The sequence below is a fragment of the Monopterus albus genome, unplaced genomic scaffold (assembly GCF_001952655.1).
Source record: "Monopterus albus unplaced genomic scaffold, M_albus_1.0 scaffold37.1, whole genome shotgun sequence".
NCBI lineage: Eukaryota > Metazoa > Chordata > Actinopteri > Synbranchiformes > Synbranchidae > Monopterus > Monopterus albus.
In genome coordinates, this window is record NW_018127917.1 from 1,456,618 (window position 1) to 1,477,285 (window position 20,668).

The 20,668-nt window shown below is 41.3% G+C and overlaps 1 protein-coding gene and 1 long non-coding RNA gene across 3 annotated transcripts in view; one reads left to right on the plus strand and one right to left on the minus strand.

Moving 5' to 3' along the window:
* The window catches only part of rtn4r (reticulon 4 receptor), a 45,271-nt gene extending 26,088 nt beyond the window's left edge, over window positions 1–19,183 (plus strand). Inside the window, exon 2 of the mRNA XM_020598289.1 lies at window positions 17,229–19,183. Coding sequence (XP_020453945.1) covers window positions 17,229–18,607 — 1,379 coding nt within the window. The 3' untranslated portion in view covers window positions 18,608–19,183. The remainder of the gene's footprint in view (window positions 1–17,228) is intronic.
* The window catches only part of LOC109959143 (uncharacterized), a 266,643-nt gene that overhangs the window by 76,292 nt on the left and 169,683 nt on the right, over window positions 1–20,668 (minus strand). The gene's annotated exons all lie outside the window — the stretch shown is intronic.

Genomic DNA, 20,668 nt, shown 5'->3' on the forward strand with positions numbered 1-20,668 from the left:
CCTGCCTCAAGTGGAGGAGTTCAAGTATCTTGGGGTCTTGTTCACGAGTGAGGGAAAGATGGAACGGGAGATTGACAGGCAGATCGGTGCAGCTTCTGCAGTAATGCGGTCGATGTACCGATCCGTCGTGGTGAAGAAGGAGCTGAGCTGTAAGGCGAAGCTCTCGATTTACTGGTCAATCTACGTTCCGACTCTCACGTTCTGACCCTCACCTTTGGTCATGACCGAAAGGGCAAGATCCCGGATACAGGCAGCCAAAACGAGCATTCTCCACAGGGTGGCCAGGTGCACCCTTAGAGATAGGGTGAGGAGCTCGGTCACCTGGGAGGAGCTCAGAGTAGAACCGCTGCTCCTCCACATTGAGAGGAGCCAGCTGAGATGGCTCAGGCATCTATTTCGGATGCCTCCTGGACGCCTTCCTAGGGAGGTGTTCCGGGCATGTCCCACCGAGAGGAGGCCCCAGGGAAGACCCAGGACACGCTGGAGGGACTATGGCTCTCGACTGGCCTGGGAACGCCTTGGCATTCTCCCGGAGGAGCTGGAGGAAGTGTCTGGAGAGAGGGAAGTCTGGGCATCTTTGCTTAGACTGCTGCCCCCGCGACCCGGTCCCAGATAAGCGGAGGAAAATGGATGGATGGATGGATGTCTAGGCTATCTGACAATTTGTTCCCAATGCAGCTTCATCTGTTTAAGAAAATGTCTTGAAAAAGTAGCTCTCTGCATTACAATCAAGAACATCACACTTGGTTAAAGAAAAATGTTGATACAATAATGTTGAAATGAAATTAAATACTTATACCACACTTCTGACCTTTTTAAAATTAAATGAGATTTTGGGATGTAAGAACAGACAGTATATTAAGGATGATTTATTTGGATTGTGCTATTCTGATTCCATTGGGGACTGGGATGAACACTAGGGGGCAGGCTTAAGCCTTTTTTTGTCCATAGTATATTTAGTCAACTACATTTCTCTCCTTTAGATTGTGTACATGCTTGCTACAGTGATGTATGCCTGGGACACTGAACTTGCATGCTTACTCATGTTTGTTTGGGTGTGGACATTTGTGTGGTGAGCCACCCACATTAATCTTGATCCAAAAATAACATCCACAGGACTATTTCACATTCTGACTGAGGCAAGTTGTGTGGAGTTATGGCAAAACAGATTGCATCCCCAAATTCCTCTCTCTCTCTTTTCCATCCTTTCTTTCTCTGCTCTCTATACATCCTGTCAAGTCTGTGTCTTTAGATTCACTAGTCTTTCTTTCTCGTATTTAACTCTGCCTCTGTGCTGGGGCACATTGTACAGTGGCTATATTCTTTTACTTCCTTTCCATCTTTTGCCCTAACCTATCTCCCTTTCTCCTGCTCCCTCATTTTGAGTCTCTTATTGCAAGGTGGCTGCTTTGCAATATCTGCCTCAATATGCATCATTCTTCACTGTGTAGTGTCAGCTCAGTCTTCCTGATCAAATTCTAGTAGCTGACTACTTTCATCCGACGTTTAGCTACCCTGCGTCTGTTTAGCCGCCTGCCTGTTTCCCACAATTCTTTGCTGGTGCAGGAGTGGTGCCCGCCTGTGTCTGCTGGTCTGTCTGCTGCGTTGGTCTGTCTGTTTGTTGCTGGGGATTGGGGAACAGATGGTGTGCTACGTTTCACCCTGCAGAGGGTGAGTGCTACAAAGTGCAGTATCATGCAAGATGGATTTTACTGCAGAAACAACTACTAGAGTGGAGCTCTTCTACTTCACACATCGTATCAGTACAAATTAATACTATATGTTCAATGCACAAGCTTCATATGTCACCTCTAGTCTCTCCTGCACACTCAAATTCTGTTTTGCTCTGTGAAAAGGTTTATCCTTGTATGACTTTTTTTTTCTTACATATTTAATCAACGGTCCTCATAATGATGAGGGGGCTTAGTGCGGATAGTAACTGTCAAGAGGCCCCTGTTACTAAAATATTAACAAGCTGAATGAATTCATTTCACATAAGAGTTAATTTAATTTCCTGATAATGAGTGTTGCCACTGATATTGCCAAAGAATATGAGTGGCAGAGATGGGTCGATTGGGTGATATAAACATTGCAGCCACTGTCATGCAGCGCTGAATTGTGCAACGCACAGCAGAAGTACCTTTGTAACTGCTAATGAATTAGGTGTGTTTGGGCCAATGCCAAGCACTCAGAAGCCAAGATTAAAACTCTACTCTTGCTAATCATAACAAAAGCCATGGGATTAGTCATTGGAGATAGAGTCAAGGTCCTTACCCACACAGCTAAATGAGCTCTTGTCTTAGTCCAGCCTGTAATACCATTAATCATAAATGGCATGTCATGCTCATGAGGAAGTGGGGAAGCTCAATAAGCTCCCAGTGAGCTCTGAAAATGCATTGTGCTTTATTTCAAAAGCCCATTCAGAGCCTTATGGATAAAGTATGAAGATTAACTTGTCTAGATTATGTATGGTACTGTAACTTGGACTCAAAAGGTAATGCAAACATGCAGTGATTTGCTGCTCTTCTTGATGACCAGTGTGTAGGTGTTCAACTCATTGTGGCACAAGCCTCTTGTCTTGCTTTCTGTTGGCTGGTGAGACTAATGATAATCTGTGGGAGCATGATTTGTAGCCCAGAGCAGATGCAGAGCCTCTATTTTCTTGTTTAGTCTACTTTACCAGAGGCAGTTTACCACAGACATAGCCAACAAAAGTGGAAGAGCAAACATAATTTATTGTTAAACACTGTGGTTGTTGCACAGCTGCTATTTCTAAATGCCCTGTAGAAAACTACTGATATACCTGTGAAGATACATTTGTACAGTAGCACTCTGTGCTTTCTATATTATCTGCCTTTAAGCTATTTTCTTTTTTGGAAAATGTGTGTGCATAATCACAAACTGTTTTTTATGACCTTCTAATTGAGCAGATTCTCCCCAGGAGAGATCAAAATGACCATCTTTTGAGCCACTGTTTCAAATCATGCATAACTTTAATTGCCAGCCAATGATAGTGTCTATGAGAAAGCTTTAAAAATGAGTGCTCTCATCAGTGTGTACTTCAGAATTAACATGACATTGGTGAGTGGCTGCATTGGAGGAAGAAGGGGGAGGAGATGGAGTAGACAGGGTTACAAGCTCAGCAGAATGATTGAAACCCTGCTGTCTGGTGATGGCTGCTCAGGTGATGTGGAACAATGCTAGTGCCTGTAAGAAGAACGCAGACAAAGAAGACTTTAGTGGTTTTCATATGAGAGGGGATCAAGAGGGATTTCGTACTGCGCTGTCTGTTTCTTTCTTGTTTCTCATCAGGGCTTTGTGTGACATGTAGCCTGCAAACATAAATATGCATAAAATACAATGAGGCAAATGGACATAAAAGTAGACATGCTGCTGTATATGTCAGTGCAAACAACCAATCAAAGGATGTTAAATAGAAAAGAGGATTGACTTGAAAGACTTGATGGCTTTTCACAAGATATCAAATATAGCAACAACTGACTTAAGAATCAACAAAAAGCTTTCACACTGGAAGTTGATAATGGAGTCAAGCCAAGGACTACAAAGTTTTCTCCTTACAAGTATAACATCATCTGTCCGACCTCTTAATTTGATCATTTTCTAGTGGTGGAAAGTAAAGTACATGAGCTACGTTACACTACATTATGAATGTATTTGCATTTTGTGCTCCTTTATACTAAAGGCTCAATTCTATTATAAAGCCTCGTCCGGTTCTTTCAAACCAGGAACTCAGAGGGACGACTCAGACCACTTGAGTATATAAAAAATATAACCGTGCTGGTTTATTCAAAGAGTCACAGGCAAGAATTAACAAAAGTCAAGGTGTGTGGCTGTTGTTTTCGTGGTGTGTATCTAAAACAATTTGACATAACATTACACATTAAGACAAATATTATGGTCACTTTTACCGTCATAATAACATTTATCCCTGACGGCAGCCTTTCTCTGCTTTAACTAACCTTGCATTTAACAGCCTGAGGAAGACATCCTGGCTACACTAACATCTTCTAATACAACAGATCTCTAATCAATATCTATCTAACTAAGAAATTACCTAACAATACATATATTAAAGGACAAGGCAGGTCATTTTCTAAATTAATAGTACTTTCAGCAATCTCCATACAGATACTAAAACTGACAACGAATTGCCTCTACTCACGGTTAATGTCAGCCTCAGTCCTGGATTAGCTTGTTCGTCTGTGTGTTAGAGCTTCACTGGTGTTCAAAAACAATTAAAAACGCATCAGGGAAACATACCGCTGCATTGGGTGTCACGTGTTTTCATTATGATACCCCATACCCGATTCTGTTGCCCCCTCTACCGTCGCCCGGCATAACTGCACCATCATGGAAATATTTACTGGCAGTATGGGGAAAGTGGGTTGCCCTTGGCAGAGGTTGCACTTTCTAGTTAAGTAAATACGTTCAGTAATAGAATATCCACCTCTTTTCAGCATTCAAAATACTTTAAGTATTATAATCTGACAACACACTAAAAGCACCAGTTTACTAGTTAGTTTTTGAACTTGTATTGTATTTAGTTGCAGTGTGCTTAGCATCAAGTCTTAATCAGCAGGGCACGGATGGTCCAAGAGTACCATTAAAAGCACTGTAATGCATTTGCGTGTATTATTCAGATATATCAGGCCCATTAGCACGAGCACTAAAAATGGCATTCATATTACAAGCCACCAAGAGCTTACAAGCTGGCGCTCCAGGGAGAAAGAACAGCTGAAGGATGCAGTATAAAAATACCAGATTGTTTTTCTCCAGGGCTGGAATGACTCATTACCCAGGCAGCAAAGCAGGAAGTCCTGTCAGTTGGGTCGTCCCACAGTACAGTGACACGCAAATTGTGCCAGCACATCACTTAGAGTGTTACAGTCCTTTTGGGACTGTGACAACAATAGCGATACTCCATACACGTGTACACACCTTCACATAAACACACACCTGTACTGTAATCCAGGGATGCGCTGTGTGCAGATTGCAGGAGATTTTTGTGTTCTGGGACGTAGGAGAAATCCTCTGGTGGCTGCCATATGCTGACATGTTTATCCCTTGTTCTCATCTCGCGGCTCACTTGTTCAGAAGCAGGGGATGTTGGGAGATAGCCTGACCAACCCATTGCTCAGATACGGCAGAGTTGCCGTGATGACGTGCAACCTCTGGATCTCTACTCTGGTGTTATCTGATGGTCACTTTGCCATGAGGTGTTGCTGAAACTGGTGCTCACATGTCACCAGCGCTCCGCCTCTCTCTCTGGATGCAACCCGAGGAGGTGTGAGGGAGATGTTGAAGGGGTTAGAGGGCATACTGGGGGCAGACTGCCATGGCATTTTGTCATTGGATCATCCCTTACCTGGGAGATAAAGAGGAGGAATGATGACTTCTCAGCATGAACTGAGCTTTGGGCCAGTACTCGGCCTTTCCATTTAAAAAGGTGACTGATCCGTGGAGGCCTCTGATGTAAAGAACTGCCCTTATCAAACCAACAGGGAGGGAGAGAAGGAGATAGTGGACATGCTGGTGCTAAGAAATTTAAGTGATTCTGGGCTTGGCTGGGTGGGGATGTTCCTAATGTCTCTTTTTCATTTCCTCCTTTTCTGTTTTCTCTCCTTTCCTCCCTCCATCCCTCTTATCTGAGCCTCTCTGCAGAAAAATCCATTTTCCTGCAGCAGGCTGCTTTGTCTGCACAGGGTGCGGCGGTGCTGAGGCTGGTGGTAAATAATGCACAAGTCTTTCTCCTTTCATTTTTCCAAAGGAGGAAGTGCACACTTTAAGACCTTCTCTGAAGTGGCCTTATTAAACCAACCAGGCCGCAGCTGTTTGTTTTCTTTTATGTGGGGAGAGGTGAGGACAAAGTGAGTCTGTCCCTAAAAAATAGCTGCTGCAAAGACCCATTATCCCACTCCCTCAACCTTTACCCTCTGGAACTGCAAGATGAATCCAAATGGAGATGTACAGAGCTACCAAAGTCACTAAGTGTGCCTTTGCTGCGGTGCACTGCAGAGATCCTGTAGTCAGGTTGTGTCTGATCGCTTGTGTGTAAGATAAAATGGCTGACTAGCTTATGGATTCTTAGACAATGCTTTCCCTCGTAGGTTTTGGTTTATGTGATTTACAACTGAAAATGTAAAAATAACCACTCTCTTCTGGTCAGGATTCAAAGTAATGGTTGATGAAATTCAAGTTGGGAATGTGTACTCTCCTGATGAGCAGCACTGTAACATTAACATGAAAATGCTGAGACCTACTGTGGTGTGCCCCTGTTGGGCTTTTCCTTCCTTTCTAAGTATCATCACAGATGTTTTAAAACTGTTATTTTATTTTTGATCTGGTTCAGTTTCTCCATTTGCTCTACAAATAAATGTAAGTGTTTTTGTTATTCACCTCCTATTTTCACCCACTTTTGTAACTACACTCCACTGGTGTTTCATTATCAGTCCAGGTGCCGCAAGATTGTCATTTTGCTTCAAGAGCTCTACTTTTTGTTGTGCTGTAAATACTGCCTGAGTCAATACAGGCCAGGCAAATTCAGTTTCAAGGCTGCAGTTTCCACATGCTTTGGATTTAAGTGGAAAGTCTAGGATAGAGAATGAATTAGATCTATGCGGAGGCAGGGGAAGATACAGTATGGGATACTATACCTCACAAATGTCAAAAATCCACCTACATACACTCTCAGAAAGTATTGCAGCCCCCACAAACATTTTCCAGATTTTCAATACTTTTGACTGTGCAACAAATCCCAACGTATCCCTTTGACAACACTATTTTGGTAAGAAAGGCCTGTAAAAAAAAAATCTAGTATGATGGGAGCAAAACACTGCTGAGAACATCGCTCTTGTTACAGGGCAGAACAACAGAAGTGGGCCTCCTGTTATTGGCCCTAATACATTTGCTTGCAGGAGCTGACTCAAAAGATGAAAGGAATGAGGAGGTGTGTCTTTTTCAGGTCAACGTGCCTCCGGGGCTGCCTACACATCCAGAAAAGAAGGATCTGCAAGAAAGCTGGCCAGAATTAGTTCATGCATGCACGGTGATCTAGCTATTGTATTCATTTATTTTATTCCTTTCATTTTCTGCTAGTTTCAGGATGTCTTCCTTCCTCTGGCAAATTCTTGCAGATGCTTATGGGCACAGTGTCTCTCTGTAATTCTTCCAGTGCATGTCCAATGAGTCATGCTCAAGGACTAAATGAATTAAACAGTCATTTATTGAGATAATGGATAGCTAAGAGCTATTTTATGAGGTGGTGCTTCAGAGCATGTGTGTTGTGAGAGATGCAATAATCAAAATGCTGTAAATATAAGTTGAGAGATTAAACAAGTGATGAGAGAAACCATGTAAATACCACTTGCACAACAAGCCAGTCAGCCGCACACTGGGCACCATTTGCACAACTTGAGCATCATTCATCTTTTTCCACTTGGGATGTCACTAACTTCCTATCTTAAACAGGGATCCAGTCACACTAGCATCAGAGACAACGGCTTGACAAGCAGTACTGTATCATGTCATCTGACTGTGAGCCGTCTTTCTCTCTATATGAATTTTTTTGTTTGAAACATAACTAACGGACTTACTGGAGGAGTCATGTGTGCTATGGTTTGTGTGGAGGAAAAAATTGTGGATTAAGTCTTGGCTGAGAAAATGAGATCAACATGACTTGCATATTTTGCAGCACGAGCTGGAGGTGAGTTGGAAATAAAGGAACAAGGAGGCTAGTGCATGTTAATTTTACAAGCATTTGTGACGCTCCCTGGCCAGCTTGGGGCCATTGGCTGTTGCGGTTGTCTAGTCAGTATTCAATTGGCATTGCTCCCACACTACAGGATTCCAAGTCATAAATATCAAACATGCCTGATACTTATGATTCGGGATCAGGAGCCCTCTGATTCTGTCGGAGGCATAACGATTAGGCATCTCACGCTACAGGATCATTTGGTTCGAGAATTGCTTCAAAGTACTTTTTTTTTTTTTGTTAATCAGTCATCCAACAAGGACTAAAAACAGATGGTCAGCTTCTAAAGGATGCTCTACTTTGAAACAGAATAAATAGAAATTTCAAAATAAAAAAGTCCATCCAAAATGTTATATGAATGTCCAAACTATCATACACTCACAGAATAGTCACAAAATTAGGAAGAAAATAATTTACTGCTTAAGTAAATATTAAAAGTAATGAAGTTATTAAAAAAAGCTACACACATTTTGTTTGGTAAAATCATGGTTGAACGAAGTGTACACTAAATTTGGCTGCCTTGTTATATAAACCTGCATTAACTGATATTTTTACCATGTTAAGGCAGCGGCAACAAGCTGCAAACACAACACTGATATTAAGACCATTGTTGTTGGTAGCAACAACAATGCAAACTTGTTAGCAAACTTCCCCTTTTGCAACATCAGCACTCATTTGAAGTTGTGTGTCTGGATACCCGATGATCCTGTCCAAGAATCTGGCTCTCTAGCAGGTAAATGCTCCACTGTGTTCACCAGCTAGCCACTAACTTTGTCTAGCTCCCATTTGGTGCTGGTTTCTCCAAATGTTTTCCTTAAAACAGCTGCCTGGTGTGTCTGGAAATGACCCTGATGAAAGAAATGAGATTGAGCAAGAACATTAAAGTTAAGGGCCACAAAAACAAAGACTTGAAAGATGATAAAAGACTTTATGGGAACTTCAGAATCATTAGACAATACCCCGTGGATTGTCATAACAAGCAAAGGCTTTCACATATACACACGATGATTTGGTTTACAGTAATAAAACAAAATTGAGTTTAATAGCTTTAATACCTAAATTGTGCTGTGACAATATGTCAATTTGACTTGCTGCATTTTTTCCAAGTTATATTTTCACACATTTCACGCCAAATGTTAGCTGCTGGACTGCTGTCATCGCACATGCACTGTGCATGTGTACATGGTGTATCACACCATAACCATTTGGCTATCTGGGCATCCCTCACTGCACAGGTGGTGTCCTGTAGACTTACCACTAATGCACATTATACATTCCTTAACTGGTAAATTTTAAACATGCTGTATGCATGGTTTATTATATATGTGAGATGTTGGGGAAGCAGATGCAATTATATGCTCAAGTCCTTTAAACAAATGGATCTGTATGTGCAGTGTGGCGTATGTGTTTGTGTGCCATGACATACAGTATGGTGAGGATGAGTTAAGTGATGTCTGCCGTTCTTTGAAGCCGCACTTGCTGGTTAAATAATTTCTTTCTTACCCAGTCTTAGTCAATCTGAGGTGATTGTAAATGACACATTTGCAACCAGCCTGCACAGTCAGCTGGCCAAACCAGCAGAGTGCAATATTGCGAAACTGGAGAAGACCGAGCGAGGTTAGATGACATATTATAAGAGTAAAAAGCATGTCAATACTAGTTTGTCTTGTAGAGTATTCTCGGGCTCATTTCACCACCTTTCGCCATCAGGCAAATATAGTACCTATATCATTCATTGCAATTTCACATGAATAAGAAATCTGTCTGCTCAAATTACCTGTGCTATAAAGAACATTCACCTATGTATAGCCTTGGAATGACTGATGCATGTGCTTGCACTTGTTTCTATCCTGGGCACAAGGGCTTTGGAAAGATGTCAAAAACAAAGCAGCAAAAGTGCTGGAAATTTAGAAATCCTTTGTTTTCCCTTACAGCTATTCTTTCCTACACAGCAATTCTCCCAAACAACTACAGTAAACAGATCACTCACAGAATGATATCAGTGTATTCTAGACTGGTCGAAGTTTAAGTGCTTGTTTGATGTATTTTTTTCCAATTGTAACCAACACAGCCAACAATTCATCCAGAGCTAGTTTCTCTTCAACAAGAACAAGTGCCAGTCTAAGAGGGCTGCTGCCAGACACTTATTGTTTCAAGTGATAACAGAATCTGTTGATGATTCATGTTTCTAAATCAATTTACTCACTATTTACAGTGAAAACAAGAAAGACCAGTAACAAATGCAAATGTACATAATAGGCCCTAACCTATCCTGCAAATACAACATAATTACCTGGGGCACAGATAGGCTGCAAGATTGCTAATAAATAGAAGGAGCGTAGATCAGTCAATTAAAGCAATTGGTTGGACACACGGTTCTTTCCACACAGGTTCAAATCTAAACGGATGCAATGATGTTTCCACAATCCTGTGAATTTATTTACAGCATAAACTTTCACACAATCCTCTCAAGTACTTGAGAAGAATGACACGCTCTGTTTCAAACAAAAAATGATGCCTTCGAAAATGTTAACACCTGTGCTAAAGTCTGCCTGAGAGCTTAGCAACACCTAGACACACGGGGCCCGGACTGTAGCTAATTTATTTTCTCTTCCGCCATGTGTAGATAAGATAAAGCCTTATACACTCTGTTAAGCTAAATCGCTTGGCTGCACTGCTTGCAGTCCATACGGCACACAACCCAAAGTAGGGCAGGTTGAATTTTGCTCCTCTGTGGCTCAAGTATTGCATCTGGACAGCCCCCACACACTCATGCTTGGTGGATGCCTGCATTATTATCAGTTTATGTTACTTGAATTATACATTTAACATGGTTTCACATGAATAAAAAGCTAGATTTGAGCCATTCTGGAAAACCTCATGGGTAGACTTGACTTCCAGTCACTGGTGTCAGAAGTATCCATCCTTTAGTTAAAGGGACATTTCACTATTTGTACATGTCAGACTATTTAATACACATGAGGTGTACTACAAACCTATGAAAACAGCTGAAAATAGCATTGTGTGTGGCTGAGCTTTGTCAAGTCTGAAAAGTTGATTCAAGTAACAACACATGAGTATTTTCACAAGGTTTTGAAAACTCCACATTTGTAACGGAAAGTTTTTTTGAGCTTGACCTTGGGACTAAAAGTCAGAATATCTGAGCCAGTCAGAACTTTGACTGCACACGTTAGATATTATGAGCTGACAGAAGTGTAATACTAATGGTGTTTTTCCATCAGCACAGGTCAGCCAGCTTTAATCGTACGGAGCCAGGTGGGCATAGGTTGGGCTCCGTTTCCATTTGATTCTAGCAGCAGGAGATAATCATGCTGACTCAGGTTCAGCCGGGCCTTCTTGTGCCCAGTGCAGAGCGGAGCTGAGCTCCACATTCAACAGAACTGGCTCATAGACACGTGATTGGCTGAAATGTTGCACCGAAGAAAAAGTCCTTACACATTTAGCATTGACTTTTTATCTGTAATTTCAGTGCATTTGAAAATGGAGTCTCTCACTTGGTCTTCTGATGAGGGGTTCAAATAATGCCTAGCACCAAGGAATCCATGTTGCAAGCTAGCAACACCACATTGACACCATGAGGCATGTGTTGCTTCTCAGTGGCTCGTGAAGTCCTCACGTGATCAAGATGCAGAAGGTAAACAATTTGTTTTTTTGTCCAGTGGAAACTCGGCTCAGTCCAGCTCTGCTGCACATGCTTCAGCTTGGCAGGGCTGACTCATGCTGATGGAAAAACACCACGTCACCACTGTTATCTTAGGTAAAAAATAATATCTGGCTATGAAATGTTAAGTAGAACTCTCAAGTGACATGAAATGAAAAGAACTACCATACAACTAACCAATTTTTTTTTTAGGTAAAGAAAATATATTTTATAAAGTTACTCTGCACCGCTGCAACAATTTGTAAATACTGAGGACAACACAGTCTTGACATCCCATTGTGTGAGGATTTCAGCAGCTGGGAGGTCAATGCATCACTCAAAGGTCGATGGTAATTTGATGGTAGTTGTTGAACTCTTCCACTAACTTCCACTTTCTCTTCCAATTGCTTGGCATTTGAGCAGGGATACGATCAGACAGCCCTCTTGATTGCATGCTTGTTCTCTAACTGTCAGGATATTACCAGCCCACTGCCTATTGTTACTGCTGTCACTTCTCAGTAGTATGACACGACAGCCTATTCGCTTACCGCAGTTATACTGATATCCAAGACTATATGTGTCTTGCTGTTGATTTTATTTTACTTACAAAAAGAAACACACATGTACTGTATGTGCACATGTGTACATGTAAGTCCATGTAGATCGTCTTTTTCCACACACATTTTGTTGTGGAGCTGTGTCTGTCCTTCTGCCCAACAACCTCCGGTTCCCTCAGTTATTCATGAGCCATCTGCTTGGGCAAGTGCTGTGTTAGATGTGTGTCAAACAGGACCTTATCTGTCCCCCCGTTCATCTTCTAATTGTGTCTTTGTTTGCATGCTGAAGCGGCCACTGACGGCCCTTCAACACTCCATGGTTAGCTGAGTGACTCAACTCAATGGTCAGTCATGTCCTAAATAACCTGTTGGATGTGTGTATCTTTATTTAAGGTCTTTGCATCTGGTTCATCAATGTTCTAAGGGCAGGCACAAATGCGCCTTTGTATGCTTGTCTCTCTCTGTGTGTCTGTGTGTGTGTGCCTTTTTATACCTAAGTGCCTTCTCCTGGGAAGTGGACTGAAAATGAATCAGATTCCCTTTGCCATACAGAAAAATAATAAACATAAAATCCACTTATTATTTAAGTAAAAGGTAAATATTGCACTCTTAATTCCAACCAGAATCATATCCTAGTAGCTGGGACACTAATAGCAAGTCAAATTAGACAGCATCAGGGTTAGAAAAGTGCTGGAATGTACAAGTCAAGAACTATTACTTGACCTAGAAGTGAGAATAATTGCACTGAAAACAGAGTAAATGAAAAAAGTTGCTCTTTTGATCACTATACTCTCAGTGACAGGGTAAAGGCATATTACCATAACAGGGCCAATGTGGCTTTCTGATCACAACCTTTTCCACGCCCTACCAACCAGTCCCTCGGCAACTCACTGATGCCTTTGCAAGTGAAGACCATTTCTTCTCTATAAAACTATTTCACAGGCTTATGAGGGAAAAAGTTTCAAAGCAAACTTAAGTGGAATATTCTCATGGGCTGCCATGACAGTGTAACTGTAGGCTATTCTGTAATTCTTGGCACTGCAAAAGCAATATCAAAAGCTTTACACAAGTAACTCAAAAAAGTTAAAGTGCACAAAAGGGAATTATTTACAGTAACAAGGGTTCATGTAATTAATTGCTTTACATGTCACTCAAACCTCCTCAGAACAAATAGCAAAAGCTCCATTCAAGTTTGTGACAGTGTAGATTCCACTTTATAGCTCAGGAGCAGGAGCATCTGTGTGTCAGTCCAGAGGAGCATTTGACGGATCCCATGTATCTGACAAAAGCCTTGGTGAACATTATTTATCATGAAATCAATCAGGGTGGTGATGAATTTAAGCTAAAATCACTGGTATTCTAGGTGAGTGTTGATGAGCACTGTTTACACAGTCAACTACCTGCTTTATGCAGTATTTAGAAAAGATTTAACTGTTAGCGTGTAGCTTGATAACCAGGTTAACCACATCATATTTGAATGAAAAAATCAACTGGACTTAGATTTCTAGGTCGAAGACGTTTACTATGACCTGGATGACTAAGAATCTGCACAGACACCCATCATATTTGTTTTGATATAAAATGGCAATGAGCACCCAAAAGGAGAGCAGACAGAAAATCACTGATCATTGTTTATAAGTTTAAGACAGAAAATGAATTCTACATAGACAAGAACAGTGCTGTGGTATAGTCCCATTAACTGGCCTGTCTAATGAAAGTACCGTAAATACCAAACCCGCCACAATGAAAACAAGATGCAGATTTTAAAAGTTTTTTTTTATTTTTTTTTTTACAAAATATGTGTTATATCCACAGAAAAAAAAACCTGTTCTTAGTGGTGGAATGCAATCCTCACATTTTGTTCCTCTGCATACCAATTTTGTTTGTGAGTTTGTGTTGCATCAAGTTATCGCTCTTCATTATGCTCAGCTCGCAAACTCTTTTATAGCTGCACTGGCTGCGCTAAAATTGGGCTTCATACAACTGCCATATCCTAGACAGTTTCACCAAGTTATTCATTTCAGCATCTTATAAAACCAGTTTATGTATGCATGGATGGATTCACACAAGACACATGACCTTACAGAGGGGGATTATATTAAATGCAGGCCTGCCTCTGAGCAACACAATAATATATGATTTCAGAAAGAGGCCAGGAGGTCCCTCTGGAGAGCTGCTGTGATTCATCTCTGACAGAGACATCACTTCCACTCTGGGCCAAGGGGATAAGACTGTCAAGTTAGCCGTCCCTGCCCAGTGCACAGCCCTTCAAAGTAAAGCCACTGTGATGAATCTGAGGCCCGTGCTGTCCCGACGTGGCCTCACGAGTTTCAGAGCTCAAGGAAGGGTCTGCATGCATATTGTATTACCACAGTAAGACAAAGCAGTGCTAAGTTTATTTCCAGGAATGCATGCAAATGAGCGAGGAGTCTGGTTACAAGATGTGCTCAAACAATAAGTAAACAAAGCTGTCTGCACCCACTCACATCACTCCTGTGGGCATCTCTGTTTTTGCAAGTGTTCTCCAGCTATTTCTAGAGCACAGATACCAGTTGTTTTGGACTGAAGCTGCAGTTTGTCTGATGTTAGCTTTCTAACTGCTTTCATGCCAGCATTTTTCTCTCAATATATAATTTTCCTTTTAGACCATGTAACCAAACTCTTCTGAAATCGATACTAGTGAAATTCTTTTAGGTGGATTGTAAAATCAGGTTTCGATACAGGTCTTAAAGACTCTTGCATGGAGCTGGCTGAATAAAGTCGCATCTTCATGACACCAGGAAGCTCCCAGAAAACAAGCCACCGTACAGTGATTTGAACGCACCCTGGCGGCTGGTTGCATTATAGGCCATAAATCCTGCCCCCCCATGTCAGCAGATGGGACAAGCGCTAAACAAAAAGCTCATAGTAAGAGTCAGATAAATTTTTCCCAGAGATCATTTCTGTGGTTTTTGGTAGATATTATTACACTGACATGTGTACAAGTGGTCATTTTTGTTATGCTTCTTTTTTAATAAGTTATTTCATGATATAAAAAGGGGTGTATTGTCGATTATTTTAGAGCTTTGATTGGTGGCCTGAAACCAAGAAGTGATTGCCCTTGTACAATAATAGCTCTCAAAAGAGAGGCTACTAGCTGGGCCTGAAACAGGAAGGCAGTACTTAGAGCCAAGTTTTGACACAGCAGATAGGGGAAGATTAAGTGTTGAAACCAGAGCTGGCAGAAGACAATAAGGAATGGATTTCCCCCCCCAGAACCTTGTTATATTTTAAGATTGTTAAGTTTGTGTCAACAACTCAACAAAAACTATGTGGACAGGCAACCAAACATTAGCTCCTTTGGGTGTAACCTTTGCTTTAATTTAGATTTGAAGCAACGACAATAAAGTAATGATGAAAATAGAAGTGGAAATACCAGCACTGTAGGTTGACTGATCAATAGTGTGAACACAACTCTTTCACTAGATGTATATACTCAAGATACAGTACAAGTCTCTAGACTCCACTAGTCCCAGATTTATGTTTGTAACATAAGGAAATGCAATCAGTGTGGTGAAGATGCTGTTTCCGAACAAAAAATAATTGGGAAGATGCTAACAAAGACAAGACATTATGCCGAGAGCTGAGGAAACTGGGCTTTGACATGTAACGCGTGGGTGGAAATAGCCTGTTAATGAATAGACAGCAGAGGGGGGGGGGGGGGAATGAAGACGGCAGAGGAGATACACGAAGCGTGCTGTGCGATAAAATACTGCTATTGTTAGGCAGTGCTGAGGGAAAAGTGCTACGATGCAGAACGAGTGGAAAGTCTTGACAGCTTTCCGGTGGCAGTCTGACGGTTGAGCAGGGAGATTGGAGGGAAAGTGCAGCAGAGGGCTGCTGTCAGGCCACACCAGGGCTCCATTTAACAAGGTCCAGAGATGAGCTGCACCACAGCACATTGCAGGGGAATGAGAGAAGTTACAGTGTGGATGGAGGGAGGGCTGAGTAAGGGTCATGCATTTTTCCAGAGCCCCACTATCTGTCATGCCTGCAAGCCTGGGATTCTTCACATGTGCATGAGAGCAGAGATCGGAAACCCTCAGTAAGAACAAGAGCTGAAAAGAATTCAGGAGATTTTGAAGGATTACCTGCCATTGTATGTTGATACTAGACATGCCTGTGACTAACTGACAGCTTCATCTACAGTATATGTGAGGGACAGTTTCAGCCCCAATAGATGCACTTCATTTTTACCGCAGCTGTACCTACAACAGTGTAATGTCAGAATTGATCATTCATACAAGGTAATCCAGCCCATTTCACTTATCATAGTACTGTGCAGCAAGAGGATCTGAACCATGGCAGAGGACAAGCATAAATAATTAATAGCAAATGTGGAATATGCCTTATTGGATGGATGCCTTTAGGGCAAACACATACAAGAATTTTACAAGCCTTGCTCTGAGTGCTACCACACCTCTTGTATATCTCAGTTTCAAATGCACTTAGAAAAAATGCTTCAGTTATGGCTGCACGACGGAAACTCTAGCAGGGCCTCTGCAGCCTTCTTTCCACCTTGGCCCCAGGCATCAATCTCTTAGCCTGGCATGAAAGCTTATCTCCCAGCGTCAGGCTAAATGTCAACCTCAGGAACGCTGAAACACTATTAGTTATGTCCGCCCCATTAGAGGAAGCTAATTTCACATAAAAGTCACCCACCCAATTTTAAATGAGTCTGCCTTCATAGAGCTCTCTTCAGCTGCTTATGTTTTCACGTCAGCAGACGCAGCAGGGAGGAAATATGTCCCCAGATCCAAATAACACCACTGTTAAAATAAAAGCTGAATCATTGTTATGGAAAGGATTCCCTGTTCTGTTATAATGTGTTGAACATTTCAATTTATGCAAGAGAATGTTTCATATTTTGACTGTTTTATAATTTGACGGTGTGTGCAGTATCACTGCACAATTTTTACAAATTTTGCTTATTTTGTGACATCCTGACTTTCAAAAATAAATATAAAAAAATCAAAAACTATGCTTCTATTTTAGCTACAGTTTGATGGCTATACTGACATGCTCTATATCAGGTTAAACAGAAATGTACACTGCTTTTTCAAGGGTACAGTCATATCACATCCTGACCTGAATTCCTCTACAGTATTTCAACATATTAATTTGACTATATTAGAACTCTGACTTTTAATATTTACATCAATTATTTATTAATCAACCATCTTGTTTTCTGTCTCTGTAGGGGGACGACTCCTGTTTCTGGTAATGTGGCTGAATCTTGTGCCTCAAACTGACAGCTGCCCTGCCAAGTGTATGTGCTACAGTGAGCCCAGGCCCACTGTGGCCTGCCAACAACAAGGACTCTTTTCTATCCCAACTGAGATCCCTGTGCGGAGCCAGCGGATATTCCTCCAGACCAACAAGCTAACGGTAGTGAGGTCTACCAGTTTCAGCTCTTGCCACAATCTCACTGTTCTCTGGCTCTACTCTAATAACATCAGCTATATCGAGGCCGGGGCCTTCTACGGCTTAGAAAAACTTGAGGAACTGGACATCGGAGACAACAGCAACCTCCGCACCATCAGCCCAACAGCGTTCCGGGGCTTAACTAAGCTGCACACCCTCCAACTGCACAGGTGCGGTCTGTCAGAGCTTCCTGTTGGGGTTTTCAGAGGAATGTTCTCGCTACAGTACCTTTACCTGCAGGACAATAATATTCTAACCCTGCATGATGACACTTTTCTGGACCTTGCCAACCTCACCTATCTCTACCTTCACAATAACAAGATCAAGATAGTGGCAGACAACATGTTTCGAGGCTTAATCAATCTGGACCGGCTGCTTCTACACCAGAATCGGGTTATCTATGTCCAACCCAGGGCTTTTCATGACCTTGCAAAGCTGAAGTCCTTGTTCTTATTCTTCAACAATCTTACCGTCTTGACAGGGGAGACAATGGACCCGCTGGTGTCCCTCCAGTACTTGCGCTTGAATGGTAACCAGTGGATCTGTGACTGCCGTGCAAGGACCTTGTGGGATTGGTTCAAACGTTTCAAAGGTTCCAGCTCTGAGTTGGAGTGCAATGTTCCTGAGTTTCTGGCAGGAAAAGACCTGAAACGATTAAAAAGTGAAGACTTGGAGGGGTGTGTGGAAATGCCTCAAATCCAGACCACTCTATTCAGCTCCAAGACACAGTCTGGAAAATTCCTTTCCACTGAAAATCCTCTGGGAGACACAATTCCCAGGTGTTGCCTTGGAGATAATGACAAATCCTCTATCCTGTCTGGCAAGAGCCGCCAAATCACTAACAACCCCCTTAAGGAAAAGGAGAACATGTCCAAGACTAAATATAAGGAGCCAGAACGAACAAAAAATGAGACCCAGAATAAGCAGAATGATGGACCATTGGGAACCTTGTCCAACACCCTGGACAAGTCTTTGGAAAATCTAAACCCTGACCTCATAGACAATCTGGAATCATCTACAGCATCAAATAAAAAGAAAAAGAAGTGTTCCAAAAAGCCCAAATCAGACACCCAGTGCAAAAATCAGGGTTCTGCTTTGCTAGTGCTGCGCTCTCTCTTCATTCCCATGATCTGGATATCTCTAGCCATGTCTTAGGACTCCTGATCTCACTCTGAATACAGGACTCAAGATTGTTGATGCTCATGACAATGATACAGTGACATCTGCTAACAGGCAGTGACTGAAAAGCAAGGAGTCACGCTGACCCAATGTGGGTGAGGACAAACAATACTGAAGACGTTAAGAGTACATTTAACAAAATGGATGCCTTTACAGAACAATACAACTCTAATGTATATAATGAATTGGTGCCCAAAATTGTTTGTTAACTGTACTGTGTCCAAGCTACACTTTGGAGATTCCTCCCTTGTTCCCTCTCAAAAGCTTTTACTGCTTAGACAGACCATGGAAGACAGAAAAGAAGACAAAAACAAAAAACAAAAACAGGAAGTCGAAGACAGCACACACAAAAATGTTGGGTCCACTTAATGATGATAAAGAATCCCCCCATTATTTATTCAAAGTGATGCATTTGTTGGGTAATGTTATGTTTTTATGTTTCTAAAAATGTTTTCCTCCCCCAGTTTTAGTTCTACTTTCACGAGAGAAAGGATATAAGGGTAGCATTTACCAAAAGGATGCTGTCGATTTGTTTATTGAGATCGCAATGGAACCATAGATATGCATTTTATTTTACTTGTGTACAAGTATGAATATATTATGAATAAAAGTTCTTATTTCATAGATTTTTTTATTACTGTGTGTTATTTTTCAATATTAGAAAACAGATGGACTCCAGCTCCTCAAATGTGAGGATTTGGAATTCTTTCATGAATTTCAGACATTTTATTGAATAAATAATCACAAAATAATCAACAGATTAATAATTAAGGGCCAAAAAAATAATTTGTTGCTGCAGCAGTACCTCAAGAAAAGTAGTCTACCCAATAACTGCACGTCTTACACTTAATAACCGTAGCTCACGGAGAGCTATTCTGTTGCATTGCTGGCCTCTTTTAATGAGGTAAAGAAAAAGTAGAAGTAAGGAGACTTGATCCTAACATTGCCTGGGCAAAACTGTTCTAAACGAGTACCACAGTTAATTAGCATTTACAAAGTGCATTTGAGTGTAGCTATGACAGCAGCTCATATTATGTCCCACTAACCATACTTAGAGCAAAACAACCTTCCTTCCTCCCAAACAGATGGTGGAACCACTATGGTACGTTTATTGTTTTGCAGGATTGGTGAGAGAGCAATGACCGACTGCTTTGTTAAATCTGGCCTCATTCCAAACCTCAGGCATCCAGATTTTGTTTGCTTTCTCTTCAGCTCCTTTAGGATATTGACACCGCAGCACTTGACACACTCGAAGAAAAGACCTGCCTGAGCTCAGTTGCAGAGCAGTAAAGAGCAAAAATAACTTATCCTTGAATTAATATGCATTTTGAACTCTTCACATCTACATTTAAACCGTAACCAACTATTTTACCTTATAACTGTTCTAAGAATAACTCGTGCTACGATCTCCTGAGGCATTCTGAAAGAAAATGCAATTTAAACCAAGATTAAAGTCCAGCATCAATATGCATCCATACAGTATATTTACAAGTCTAAAGTGACTGCTGCACATGCAGTATTATTATGTTGAATGAAATGCCTCAGGCAACTTAACAAAATTCAGCTTATGATTAAACCCAGTAATGTCTATTATAAATACTGTCACACTCCTAATAATTTTGAATGAATTATTAAACTGTGTATGAAAATGCTGAGGGAATATTCAAAAACTGACTCTTCACATCACAGTCCTGACTTTGATAGCTTTAAAAGACCCCTAAGGCATCTTTTAAGTATGATTTAGATTTTTGACATAAAAAATACTGTATAAAACATCTGAATTCTACATAATTCAAATTTTGAAATGTCCCCTTGTCTTATAATTCTGCCAGTGAGAGTTGCCTGAGGTGGGTCCATGCGGTTGTGTCCGTAGGCCGGGCTAATGTAGAGACCTATATTCTTCAGCAAATTAAGTCAAGATCTTGTCAACAGACCTCAATTTTATCTTGCACAAAGTGAAAGACCTATAAAGCAGGGTCTCCACAAATCCCCGGAGCTTTCCATTGTTGTCGATTAACCCTGGAAAGTAAGATGACT